Source organism: Tenebrio molitor, chromosome 7 (genome assembly GCF_963966145.1).
Source record: "Tenebrio molitor chromosome 7, icTenMoli1.1, whole genome shotgun sequence".
Taxonomy (NCBI): Eukaryota; Metazoa; Arthropoda; class Insecta; order Coleoptera; family Tenebrionidae; genus Tenebrio; species Tenebrio molitor.
Window position 1 is genome coordinate 20405550 of NC_091052.1, and position 14992 is coordinate 20420541.

At 35.8% G+C, this 14992-nt stretch overlaps 1 protein-coding gene across 4 annotated transcripts in view; it reads left to right on the forward strand.

Moving 5' to 3' along the window:
- Positions 1-14992, forward strand: part of LOC138135022 (putative zinc finger protein 66) — a 194888-nt gene that overhangs the window by 135384 nt on the left and 44512 nt on the right. Inside the window, exons 1-2 of one of the 4 annotated variants that reach the window (XM_069053657.1) lie at positions 1868-2710; positions 7046-8844. The exons of 2 other annotated variants lie outside the window; for them this stretch is intronic. In XM_069053657.1, coding sequence (XP_068909758.1) covers positions 7381-8511 — 1131 coding nt within the window. In that variant the 5' untranslated portion in view covers positions 1868-2710; positions 7046-7380 and the 3' untranslated portion in view covers positions 8512-8844. Of the gene's footprint in view, positions 1-1867; positions 2711-7045; positions 8845-14992 lie in introns of those variants that run through there. One more of the 4 variants, XM_069053658.1, reaches the window with a different exon arrangement.

Genomic DNA, 14992 nt, shown 5'->3' on the forward strand with positions numbered 1-14992 from the left:
TAGAGTGAGGAAGGAGTAACCTCACTTTTATTTTTGTCAAAACGCTCATCGCTCAATGACATTTCAAATTAATGTAACCACAAGATGCATCAAAAGGTAGGTATTTATTTTCTTTGAGGAGTTTCATATTGTTGGAAACAACGCAAATGTTATAGGTGGAATACGATTTGAGTAAACTCGTCCAACCTGAAATTACTATCAGACCCACTATTTGCTTTAATTACTCATTAAATCCCCTCCTAATCAATTTGTGCTTTGATTTTATAAAAAAGTTAAATGGCGTAAGTTTAAAAACATTCCCACAAATTATTATTAAATAATAAAAGAACAATATCAGTTAACGAACAAAAAAAGAAAGAAGAAAAAAGGAACCAGGCAATAAAACATTAAATTAGTATTTTATAGGGGCCCCATTCGAATCTATAACATGTCTTAAACGTCTTGGCATCGAGAGGCATATGGTGGTACTCTTGGGGTAAAGAGTCTGTAATGGCAGTCAATAATTGGTCTTTATTTTGAAATGTAATTGGTTGCCTTTTTAAATTTTGGACCAAAAAACCCCACATATTTTCAATGACGTTGATATTATGGTTCCTCAACCACGTGGTTACTCGTCGTGCCGTGTGTATCCTGCAGGTGTCTTGTTGAAAAATAATATCAAAATTGGGAAAAACTTGATGTACTGAGGGAACCATTATATTTTCGAGAATTCTGATATAAATTTCACTATTCAATCTTTCTTCTATGTGTATCATTACTCCTGGACTAGTTGTCGAAATCCAGGCCCACATATTCACTGAGAATCTTCCACTTCTGTCTCCCCCATGCTCGACATACTTCTCGTCATATCTGCAGTTCCTTGGTCGGTACACCCTTATACGTCCGTTGGAGCAGGACTGGAATACCTTCTCGACGCTGAATGCCACTTTGCTCCAAAAACTTCGTTTTTGTACAAGTATTCGAGGGCAAATCCCACCCTTGCTTCTTAATGCTGAGGAGTGAGTACGTTTTTCTGGCAGCCGCTCGACTGCTTATTTCGCTACCCCTCACTCTTCGAAGGGCTGTTGTTATTGAGACTGGGAACTGTGTCCTATTTACAGCCTCAAAAGAGGTGGTTCCTCAGAGTATCCAAAAAACTTTCATCTTGCCGACCCGTGGATACTTTAGGTCTTCCCGACTCTTGGGCTCTTGCTACAGTGCCAGTCCGTCGCCAACGCCGAATTATGAAAGAGATTGTGGATTTAGGAATTCCTAAACGAGTAGAAATTTGGTTACAAGTCAATCCAGTTTGGAATAGAGTTACAACCCTGGTTTTATCGAATTTTGAAACCTGGGGCATTTTGAATTAATTTTAGATTAGAAATTTTTTTGAGTGACATGCGTTAACCTGACAATAATAAAAGACAAAATGTCATGTCGTGGGTTGACATTAAAGCATTAATTACACATTTGGATTTTTATGTGACAGAAAAGTGATGGCTAATTTTTTTTGCCGGCCATTGTACAATAGATCAGTTCCATATCCCCACCCCTATCAGCTATTAGGATAAACAAACCGGCAAGGTTATGTTGTAAACCTAAAGTCCATTCATTTTGTATTGAACTTTGCAAGGTCAAATAATTTAATTTTTTGGCCCTGTAATTATGTTTTGTAAATAGTGATATGCAGGTAAACACCGTAAACGTTGAATTGAGCATTGCTAAATCACATTATGTTGGTTATATGCATGCCACTATTCAAAACATAATTACAGTGCCAAAATTTAAATTATTTGACCTTGAAAAGTTCAATACAAAATGAATGAACTTTATGTTCTGAAAAATACCGGCCGATAACAAACGAGATTTCTGCACTTACAGTTATAAAATGATCAGAACACAGCAACACAGCACAGCCAACAACTTCACAAAACGAAGGCACTACACATGAGAACAAATTTTTATTTGGCAAGTGCACAACTCCATATCTCTGGTGTACACACACTAATTACATTTTTTGACATTACAATTTTTTCGAATATACTTTTTATTCAGCGAAGCCCGGTAGAAACTTTAAAACTTTGGCACTTCCCTATTAGAACTCACTACAAAACCGGTTTGTTTATCCTAATAGCTGAGAACTGTGGTGGGGATATGGAAGTCAGCTATTATAGGCTTTGTTTTCGCAATTTCTTGCTGAACAAACCATTCCTGTTTTGCGTTTGCTCATCGTAAACACAATTCACAAACTAAAGTCAAAGAAACAAAAACCACAATTCACAAACTAAAGTCAAAGAAACAAAAACCACAATTCACAAACTAAAGTCAAAGAAACAAAAACCACAATTCACAAACTAAAGTCAAAGAAACAAAAACCACAATTCACAAATGAATTTTTAAATACAAAAAAAAAAACTGAAAAAACGATAACACGTCACGGTCGAATCAAAAGTTACGCTACTGGTTACGCAACGCTACGGATCACGCCGCTGATCTCCGCTCACAACATTGCCGAGGCAGCTGCGTCGAGTGGATGCACGAACTTATCCCGCCAAATAGAGATTACATTCTGATTCTTTACTATTCTGTGGTTTTACGTTAATCGCGGTCGCGCGCCCGCCCACGTGGTGGATAACCAAACAGAAAACAGAACTACAATCACAATCACTACTGAATACACTGAGACTGCGAAAGATTTAAATACCCCTTTCCTGTTCTGATAGAATTAATGGTAAGTACTTAATTTGTATATTAAATATCAAATGATTTCAAAAAATAAAATATAAATCGAGCACGTTATCATTAGCGAAAGTCGTGTCTCTGCCGCTGTAGCATCGTGTGATTAAGAAAATGTATAATCGTGTCATCCTTGGAAATGTCCGTGATTCAACTGCCTGCACCGATAATAATTAATTATTGTCAAATGAAATAAAACAACAAAACTGTTAAGTCAGGTTATACCGGGTGACTGACGAAAAACCTTTGATGCTGTATCTTGCTTATTCTCATGATAGAAAGAAGACTGGTACAGTTCTGTTAAAAAAAAAGCGTAGGTACAAGTAGTGAGCAGAAATTTGGCTAGATTGTTATATTGTAAACCTATGTTTTATTTTTGTTGTTCCTACTTAGAAACCTGTAACAAAACCCGTGCTGATAGCTGGATTTTATCGACGTATTTTTCAGAGGTTTTAATGTGTGTAAATGTTTTGCCTTTTTTATTAAGCAAGTATGTATTACCAATTACTACAAACACATCTCAAACTTTTATTCATAAATTTATAGAAAAAGGTAACTCTTAACAATCTAACAACTATTTACAAATTTATAAACACATTTTTTTTAATTCAATTCATCATTACGAACCTGTCATCATTCAAATTGTTTAAAAACCAATTGCAGCATTCTAAGCGCCTTTCAGAATCACCTTGTCGAAATTCTTGACGTGTGATTTTGTAGGGATAGAAGTTTAGGTTTTTCTAACAATTTTCTGACAAGTGGAGAGTGGTACATCAGTCTGAAGTTATAACTTCCTGAGGGATTTTTTTTTAGTTTTGTTCCATTCGTTGGCGTATAAGGGCCTTTAAAACACTTGCGACGTTAAAAGCACTCCGCTACGCGTCGTGCTCTTAAACTCGTCGTGCGTGCTTCCTTATAAATTTGTATCATACCATTTTCACTGTTTTTACGATGAAAAATAGTTATTTATGCAACAAGTGAGTAAAGTAATACTTTTTTTACGAGAAGGAAAATTTGCCGCTCGAGCGAAGCGAGTGCGCAAATCCGGCGAGTAAAAAAAAAGATACTTTACTAACAAGTGGCATACAAAAATTTTTTGGCGCCCGTAAGTTTAGATAACAATTTTTTTGTAATTTGCCTCCATTTTGATTCTCTAATAGACATACTAACGAACGCGACGTCATCATCTGGGATGTCCTTATAGCCATTATTTCACGGAACATTTTACGAACATTTTTAGGTTGGCAAAGCTTGATTCGTCATGCCTGTCAGTTTAAATTACAAAATGTGCAAAGAATTATTTATCAGGATTTATCAGGCAACAAATTCGCGACCGTATTTTTGGCAATTTCACGTATTTCAGCGGGTGTACATGAAAGATTATCTTCGATATTCGTGTTTTCTGGCAGAATTTGGATAAAACAAAAGGCGACTTTGAAGACTTGATCAAATTTTTACTTTTAAAATTAAGGCATTACCAACCGCCACAAAAATTCCTAAATCGAGGAAAGTAAACATTTCTGTTTAAAAACGGCTTAAAAAGGGCAAATTACAAAAAATAGTACAAAAAACTCGTTTCATAAGACCTTGAAGCACTCATTCTTTAAAATAACTCGTGGCCACGCCACTCGTTTTTTAATCTTGAATTCGTGCTTCAAGACTGGTCTTATGAAACTTGTCTTTTAATATACTGTTTCGACATTATCAAAATTTGAAAATTTTCTCTTGTGTGAACCCGTGGACCTTTAAAACGCTCGTTTTACTCGCGTTTTAAGTTGGGCCACTCACGCCAAAAAAATCTCAATTACGGCACTTTTTTTAACGCAAAATGCGTGCAAAAATGAACCGCTATGGCTCTTTTTTTAACGCTTCTTGACCGATTCAAAAATTACATTTTATGAACGCAAACGAATGAAAAAACTTTTTCTGACGGACGTTAAAAAAAATATTAAAGCATCCAAGGAAACTTTTTGCCAACTATTTTTGATTTATCAAAAAATAACATACATACTTTGCGACTTGATAACGATGCATTTTTTTGACGGTTGTAGAAAAACGTGATTCTTTGTACTATGGCGGCCAAAAAATTTTAGCCGTCACTGCACTATTTTCACAATTTAACATTCACATAAAGTGTAAATAAATCTTTAGGAACCGTAACAACACTTTCAATTCTTGTCATTTTGACATGCATATTGTTATTCTGCCAATCAATTAAAAACTGTTTAAAGCTCAGATATTCCAAAATTCCGACATGAATGAACAAAATTAGAGCAGTGTACATACAGTGAGCGGCAAAAGTATGGAATAAATTCATTAAAAATTAAACAAATTTTTTTTCAAACAAATCCAAGCAGTCATTTATTCTCAAGTGATGATGTTATCGATATTTTTTTTAAATGACAATTTGAATATTTTCTGTCCAATATTCAAGGACACTGCCAACACCTCCCACGTTTTAAGTTTCGGGATTCTTGTAGTTGACTTTGTGAAGTAGATGGTTCCATTGTATTTGTTTCTGAAGCTACTAGTTCTTTTCCTAATTCCAAGAGAAAGTAAGAAAAAAGTATAGTCTTCAACTCGCGTATAATGGTGGCTATTATTCACTCAGACGATTCCACCACTCGCCTTCAACTTGTGTTGGAATTTTCATCATTTTAGTTTTGAAAAGACAATTTTTTGTATCAACAATACGACAAAGGATGAAGGACACACAAAATTTGAGGTAATACTGGTTGCCGGACGCTGTGTAGTTTCTAATTCAATTTTCGCTTCTATAGTAAAAACACAAAAATTAAGTTTTTTAAAGCACTGGCTTTAATTTAGTTCAACATTAAAAGCGTAAAAACTGCCGAGGCGCGTCAAAATCTCGTTTACAACGCAGCCTGTGAACACTGGGGCTCTGACTTCTCCGCCCAAGAATCTTCTAGTGCTCTATACTTGGGCCAACCAACAAATATAGTAATAAAAAAAGGGGATGTGGCCTAGTTGCGTAGAACCATATACGCCGAAGCCTGTTTCACAATGAAGCAGGTTCTTTGCCATTTGTCATTCTTGTAAGTCTTGGAAAAAAACTATTTTGTAATACAAATCGAAAATTGCTGAGGAAAACAAACAAACATAAACACGTCGTCAAACTCCCGAAGCGAGGTTAAAACGAATGAGATGTCGGATGTCGTCAAGTAATTTTTCTGGATGTACAGTCGTTGACCAAAATAAAATAGGACAAAGTAAATTTCGATTGTGTAATTCGATATTTTTGCGAAATCCATCTCTTAGGAAACAAAAGTGTCAAAAATAAAAAAAACAATTCTGATAAGTGTCATCATTCGACAATATTTCAAAAACTCAGAATCATTCAATTGAACAAAGTGACAGTGACGAGATGACAAGTGAAAAAACACAACCTAACTTTTTGTAAATCAATCGTCAAGTCAAATCAAGTTGTCTGAGACACATACGCCTCAGTTACACTACACAAATTTTTCAATTGTGAAACTGTCTAAGGTAACACTTTGTCCTATTTTATTTTGGTCAACGACTGTACATCAAGCTTTCGAAAATCTGCGCACGTTTTGAATAAGCCAATAGGAAGCTGCTATTTAAAATACGCGGGCACTAGGGGGCGGTTTTATTACTATATCTGTTGGTTGGCCCAAGTATAGTGGCAACGCAACTCGACGCTGCGTTGGTGCGGAGTACGCGATCGGGGGCTCCGTGCTGGCCGCCCTCGCCTAAGAAAGGAGAATAATATGAAACTTCCCGCTGATAAGTTCGATTACTGCAATCTTTGCATACGATAAATTTATATTGACATAAAATAAATAAATCAACTAATTCAATAGGTATCTTCAATAAAAAATTGAACACATTAAAAAAATTCTTATTTCTTTATCAATTTCTGGGGGGCGTCGCCCCAGTGCCCTCCCTTACGAGCCGCCCCTGTTGTATAGGTCTTAAAATAATGTAGCTCTAGATGCCACAGTGAAACATCAATCGGTAAAGACATGTTTCATATCCAAGGCAGATTTGATTACAATGTTCTTGATCACCCGATATATCCAATGGCAGATTGTTGTCGAAAGGAGTTATAGAGGTTAATAAACATGTGGACAGGTCGGTGCAATGTGGACTCGGCGAGCGAAACGTTGCCGATGTTAAAGTGTTTTACCTCAAAGTCCCTAGTACTTATTATGATGTTGTCTTGGGAACTTTTTTGTTTTCATGTTATGAATCTATTGTTGGAAAAAGTACAGTAAATTGAGCAAATCACAATTTACAAGTAGATAAGTCAAGACTTTTTTGTGTTGATATGAAATTAAAATTTCAGATCATAAAATCAAAATGCGAAATTTGGAATATAGCAAGAGTGTCCCCAAATGTGGCTACGGGAAGATGACCATGACCAAATCACATTTCAACATGGTGAATCACGCGAAACATCACCGGTTGCCACTCGAATCATTCAGGTGCGAAAGAAACGATTTGGAAAAGTAGTACTGCAAGGGCTGCAATTTTGAAACCGATCTTCTGGTAATTTTAAAGCAACATTTCAGAGAATATCACAGAAAGGGCACTGATTGCGTGCAAGATCAACCAAAAAATGACACTGTTGTAAAAAGCTACATATGTCAGAAGTGCACTTTTGAAACATATTCTGTTTTAATGTGGATTAAACACTTGGATGGTTCATGTTTTAACACAAAAGAATGTGAGAACGTTAGTGAAGAAGAGTGGTACCGAGGCGAATGTGGTTCCTTTAAGATAAAGGAGGGAACTGTTTTGGAAAAACACCAGACCGCAATGCCATCACCTCACCACTTCCAGTGGTATTGTTGTGATAAATGCGAATTTAAAACCAAACGGAATTACGAACTAAAACAACATAAGATAATTCATCTCTCAGCAGATGCCATCCAGTGGTATAATTGTGATAAATGCGAATTTAAGACGAAACGAAACTGCTACCTACAACACCATAAGAAAATTCATCTCTCAGCAGACGCGGTCCAATGGTATAACTGTGATAAATGCAAATACAAAACGAAATATAAGGACAACATTAAAAAACATAACATAATTCATCTCTCCGCAGATACCATTCAGTGGTATAATTGTGAGAAATGCGAATACAAAACGAAATATAACACAGACATTAAACAACATAAGACAATTCATCTCTCAGCAGATGCCGTTAAGTGGTATAAATGTGATAAATGCGATTTTAAGACGAAACGAAACAGCTACCTAAAACGACATAAGAAAATTCATCTCTCAGCAGATGCTGTCCAGTGGTATAGCTGCGATAAATGTAAATACAAAACGAAATATCAGGGCAACATTAAAAAACATAACACAATTCATCTCTCAGCAGATACCATCCAGTGGTATAATTGTGATAAATGCGAATTTAAGACGAAACAAAACAACTACCTAAAGCGGCATAAGCAAATTCATCTCTCAGCAGACGCGGTCCAATGGTATAGCTGTGATAAATGCAAATACAAAACGAAATATCAGGGCGCCATTAAAAAACATAACACAATTCATCTTTCAGAAGATGCCATCCAGTGGTATAATTGTGATAAATGCGAATTCAAAACGAAATATAACGAAAACATTAAACGGCATGAGAAGAGAATTCATCTCTCAGCAGATGCTGTTCAATGGTTTAGCTGTGATAAGTGCGAATTTAAAGCGAAAACAAAGGAATACTTGAAACGACATAAGAAACGTCTGGTTTGTCTAAAACCAAAAGTACTACCTGAAAACAACGTTGAACAAAGACTCAAATGAGAACTGTTCATAGCATTTCCAAGCAACATAGATCGGTGTCAGGTGATTTCAGCGTGACGAATGTATTGTTAAAACAAATTACACGAACAATTTCAAGTCATAAGAAATGAAAAGAATGATTTTAATATTTCAGTTGTTAATATGTTTGTGTCTATGAGAATTCTTATTCATTTTTGTTAGCAGGGTTAGTGTAGAAAAACGGACTTCTGCGTTAGCAGAGCACTTCTACACCAACCCTGAAGTTTAACAACTAATAAATTGATTATTTTCTGTTTTTCCATTTTTTATTTTGCATAGATTAATGCTTGTTAAATAAATGTCACTTTTTATGATTATTATTACTTCAACATACCACCTTTACAAAGTGAACAACAAAAATAACAAACAAACCAAAACTACTTTTTTAATTTTATAAAAAGTGTTCAAAGTGTTGTCCACCGTTCTGGATCCATACTGTGGGTTCCGGACTGATATAGCGATGTACGAATCAGCGACATCTGAAAATAGTGATCGTAAGAAAATAGCGTTTGTAAAACAACAGCGATGTTATAGCAAAGCGATGTAAAAAAACGGTGATGTAATTAGTAAATGTAATTTTATGGAATGTGGTTATTATTACATTTAAATTTTAAATTGACAAATTTAAAGCTATATTCGCTAAATAATCTTTAATACACCTCACCGTGTAGCCCCGTGCGATGGTCTGAAGGCGTTTCTTTAATTGAAAATATTTACTTTCAGAGAATTCATTACTTCCAAACACAGCCCGGTATCTCAACATAAAGTTTTCGCTTTGATTTTGCTCCAACTGAAATATGTTCAGAAGTTTTACCAAAGAAGGACGATGGCAATCCACGGTCTTTTGGAAGGCATTATGCTACGCTTCCAGCGAATTATTTGTTCTCGGAATGTCCGAATTGAGTCGGTCAAATGAGTTCCACATGCTGATGGCATAATGTGGGACAACTCCTTCCAATCTTCTTCCTATATATTGGGTGATTCAAAATGATTGTGGCCAAGTATGGCAACTATGTACGAAAATTTATGTGGCAACTGTGTGGATGAGGTAGAGTTCTCATTTGTATGACATTTCATAAGCGTGCATTTGATTTTTTTGATATTACACATTCATTTGACAGTTTTCAAAATTGCGCGACTATGAACTGTCAATGAAATATCAACTCTACCCTACCCACACAGTTGCCACATAAATTTTCGTACATAGTTGACATATTTGGCCACAATCATTTTGAATCACCCAATATGTGTTTTCCCAGTAATCCGTTATGTGTTTGATTTCTGGAGGAAATCCTTCTTGAAGAAAACTGTACATCCGTTGGTCGTACGAAACTCAGTGCGAGCAAACTTTTGCACTTCAATCTAACGTCTGCTAACATTTTGAGCGCATTCTTGTCAAATCGACCTCGGACGATCTTGAGTGATTCGTGCCTTTTTTCTAATTTGATCTTTCACTACATCAGCTTCATTGCTTACTATATCGGGTCCGTGTGCATGTTCAGAAGTCACGGTTGGAGTACCGATATTTTTTGGCTTTATCACGAGTCTGTCTTTGCATCCAGTTTTTGCACAGCGCCAACTTTCAGAATTAATGTACATTTTGTCTTTTCTGTATTTATAACCTTCGAAAAGGAGGATTCTACCACCTTTTTGAGACGTTATGAACTGCATCTTCAAACAACTCTGACAGTAAATAAATAGTTTTGTCACACATTACGCTTCATTATGGTGAGTCGCTAAAATGTTAAGGCGTTACATCTACATTTTTTCACATCACTCTTATGTTACAAATGATATTTTGTCATATCGCTATTTTGATATACGCCGTTATTTTACATCGCAATTTTAATAGTCGCTGTTTTGTTACTCCCCATTTTAAAAATCGCCTTTCTGTACATCGCTACATCATTCCGGAGCTCTTCCACTCGTAGATCGAATTTTCATTCTAACCTTGTTACAGAATAGGTGGGTAAAAATCACCAAGGTGGCAAATTACAAGTTTGGTTTTATGATGAAAAAACTTGGAAGCTATGATTATGAAAATTAGCTTAAATCGTCACTAAACTTGTGTATAAATAATATTTAAATTGGGCAAGCACAAAACACATTAATTTTTTTCTAATTTGTTTTTCAAAAAAGCCATCGCAAAAAATCGTCATTTCGAGAACTTTCTTTTTCTAGCATTAGCTTTTTTTCTTCGGCGCAAATTAGCGCAAATAAGACGAACTATCTTTTTTTAGTAACTTTTTCGGCCTTGTTTTGGTATTTTCAGCCTCGTGGTGCCATATTGCTATGATAAAAACAACAAGTATAATATCTTGTTGAAAATTGTGTAAACACAACATAAACAATAAATTTATTGAGAATTTGCAATAGCAGATATCACTCCAGGAATGAAACAGTCATCCTGGGAACATCATTATCATTTTGAGAACATGCCATCATGTCCGGGAACGTTCCCCAAATGACCGTTCACGAAATGACGTTTTCAACTAAACGCTGTTTTTTTTTTGACGGCAGCCATTTTCGACGCGGTCTGACATGGTTAATGTAAAATATTTCAGGTTATTGTTTTAATGTAATCTAAAAGGAATGTTTTCAATATTCCAAACTTATAAACGCATTCCCGGAATGATGACCTATTGATGTACGCTCTGTAAATAGTGAATTGAAAGGTACTTATCACTTAATTATAATTAATTTTGCGAAAAACACTTATGACGGCCGGTTATAATATCATCTACCACAAACTGCGGCTAGCACCTAAAGGCTGTGTTCATTATATATTCTTTTCATCTAGTTACAACTGCGTTCACTGAAATGATGCATACTTTGTCGGACAAAATATTTAAGCATATTTCTATTTAAATTAATTACATTTTTTGAATAATAGTTAAAAAAATTAGATGTTAAATAAAATTGCCCGCTGATAAGTAGTGGAAACTGTTAAATATCATTTATTTTATGGGAATTCCTGGTGTATATTTCTAAGGATCGATCCTTGGGACGCGTTCTCGAAATGACTTTCCATACATATATCTTGAAATAATATTAAATATTCGAGTGCAGGTTTTCACGGCCGTTGTCAATAGGGTTATTGTTTTCCGGGTTGTGCCGCGGTCGTCTGGATTGCTGGGTAGCTGACGTTTCAATAGCCATGCTGCTATCGCGCTGAAACCATCTGTGATGAAGACAGTAAAGAACGGGAATTGAAACATACTAAGTGGGCGCTGAAATGCAATGGTTTCTCGGGCATTCGATTTGCAATAATAAATAGGGCAAGTTCACAAAGCCTATTAGGCATTCACGATCTTTTTGGGACCGAGTTGGCTATTACTTTTTCTTTTCATGTTGGACTAACTGACTCAGTGATGCAACGGATGCAATTTTTTTTCCTGTCAGTGTCTGTTCGACATTTTCTTGCCACCGCATTGCCATATTTATTATTTTAATATTCGTAAGAAACTAAATGATTTATTAAGTGTGTAAAAATAATTTAAATTTCCGTCAAAAGAACAGTCAAAATTGCCAAAATAATTTTATTACGATAAAAAATTTCTATTAAACGATTTAATTTAATTTAAAAAGGACAGACCAGATTTGCAAGAAAAGTTAGACAACACACCGAACAACAAACTTACCAGAAATTTGCTTGCCTCCCATATGTACAAGGAGTAACGGACCGTATTAGGAAAATTTTGGAGAAGAGAAACATTGGAACCAGGTTTACCACGGAAAAGAAAATCTCTCAGATCCTTCCAACACCTAAGGATAAACTCCCCCTGTTCCAGTCTGAAGGGATTTACAAAGTAGAATGCCTGTGCGGGAAATGCTACATCGGACAAACAGGACGTTCAATACAATGTCGGTTAAAGGAACATAGTAGGGCCATCAAGCAGTATGATAAGGAGAAATCAGCATTGGCGGAACACAAATTCGAAGATGGAGACCACACGTTCGACATTGAAAAAACAGTAGTTCTGGCTAAAACATCCAAATACCATCAAAGATTAATAAGGGAAGCAATCGAGATTAGAAAAAATCCAAATAATTTCAACAGAGACCAAGGGGTTGAGCTTTCTAGCACGTGGAATTCCGTCATTCGACCATGTACGCACCCCCCCACTAACTTCAGTCACCGAGCCACGCCTACCACCCCCACCACCAATCCCACGGGGACCACTCCCACCACTAACCATATAAATAGCCCAACACGGAATAGACCAAACCAGTTTATTTACAAGCTCCGAAGAAGATAGCAGCATGGCTATTGAAACGTCAGCTACCCAGCAATCCAGACGACCGCGGCACAACCCGGAAAACAATAACCCTAATATTAAATATTATTTATTTTTGAAGTATATTGTATGATGTACAGTTAAAACAAATGAATTTTAGTATTTATTAATGTTCACTTGTGCAATAAAATGGTAATTTTTTTAATTTATTTGCTGGCGAAGCAAATTTGCCACCTTGGTGATTTTGAGCCAAGTATCCTATTCCGTGACAGTTTTTTTGACATTTTTCTCATCACATCTTGTTTTGAAACGTTGATAAGCACATTCATACACTTGGCTTCATTTTTTTGGTAACAAAGTTGCATGAGCTGCAATTGCATCGTTTTCAGTATCTGAATGTTCAGAAGAACTAATTTCTTGCCAACAAAATGCGCTTTCAATTCGAAAACTTTGAAAATTTTCATAAACAAGTTGTTGTTATTGTTAGAAGTTGTTATAGCAACGACTCTAGATTTCTAGATCATATTCGATAATTTGTAAGGAAAGCTGTTTTAATTTATTTTTCTTCAAAATTCGATAAAATCTTGTATAAAACACGAGATAAAAGCGTCTTTTTATCACACGGCGTGTTGTTCACACCTTTCACCTCTTGTTGTACCGTGAGATCATTTAAATTTATAATTAAAGTTGGCTATGATTTTAAAATTAGATTGGCAACACCACTGACATCTTGATTTGCTTTGTCAAAGCAGCGCTTCAAAATTCAATACAGAATGATGAAACTGCGAGTTAACAGTTGTATCAAACACCTGGCTTGGATAGACGACAAAGGGACTGAGACAGGGCTGCCCGCTCAGCCCTCTGCTGTTCACGATATACACTCCGCGAAAACAGATTAGCCTCATCCACAAAATACAGATTTTTTCAAAATTTTGATGCTAATTGGTATTATTGCTAGACTCATTCAATGCACCAAAGTAGGCAACGATTGGTTTGGAAGACAATTTGTCACTTCTGACAACTTAGAATTCACTGCAGAATTTTTTCTCCAAAAGAAATATTTTAATGGCGACAACTGATTAGCCTCACTAATTATAATTAAGTTTAAAGTAAGTAAAATTTTCAAAAAAATAATAAATAGGTAGCATAATCATTAGTTTTTTAATTCTTTTGTTCTTAGCCTTTATTTTATGCTTTTGACCTTGAAGTTCTTAAAATAAAATGGGTCGCATAAAAAGACTAACTGCCGAAGAGATTGGCAGTATTAAATGTTTAAGAGAAGAAGGGTACTCCAATCGAGAAATTGCCAGAAGAATCCATCGTAGTGTCAAGGTCGTGAATAATTTTGTTCAAAATATTGAGAATTATGGAAAAAGTTATAGAGGTGGCATTCAAACTGCTACAACAGAGAGGGAAAGAAGAACTATTTTACGCGAAGCCTCCAATTCCACTATGACCCAGGAAAAATTAAAGACGCAGTAGAATATGCAGCTAGTTTAAGAACCGTACAGAGGCTGATTAAAAAGTGTGCACACTTAAGTCGACGTTGCTTAAAAAAAAAAAACTGTTTTAACTCAAAGGCATAGAGAAAATCGCCTCCATTTTGCAAGAAACCATATGGCGTGTCAAGAGCAATGGAATAGTGTAATTTTCACGGATGAAAAAAGATTTTGTCTTGACGGTCCAGATGGATATTTATACTATTTTCATGACTTAAGAAAAGAAGAAGAATTTGCCGCTCGTCACCACAGACGGGATGCCGGGGTAATGGTGTGGGGCGCAATTTCGTCTAAAGGAGTGGTGCATTTAGAAATTTTAAATGGAATTCAAAATGCTCATAAATGTAGGGATCTTTTGATACGGATCAAACCTATAATAGAAAGAACCATGGATGGGTTATCATGGGTTTTCCAACATGACCATGCTGCAGTCCATACTGCACGCGTGGTCAGTAGTTGGTTAGAGGAAGAAAATGTTAATGTGCTCGAGTGACCTAGTATGCCACCCGATCTAAACATTTTAGAAAATGTTTGGTGTTGGTTTTTCACACAGTGGTCAACAATACCACAACTTACCAATGCCATACAGGCTGCCTGGAATACCATAACCCAGGGATACCTGGATTCTTTATTTAATTCTATTCCAAATAGAATCTTTGACGTCATCCGCAAAGGAGGATCTCACACACACTATTAATGTTAATTTTTTAGTAGTTTTTGTTTATC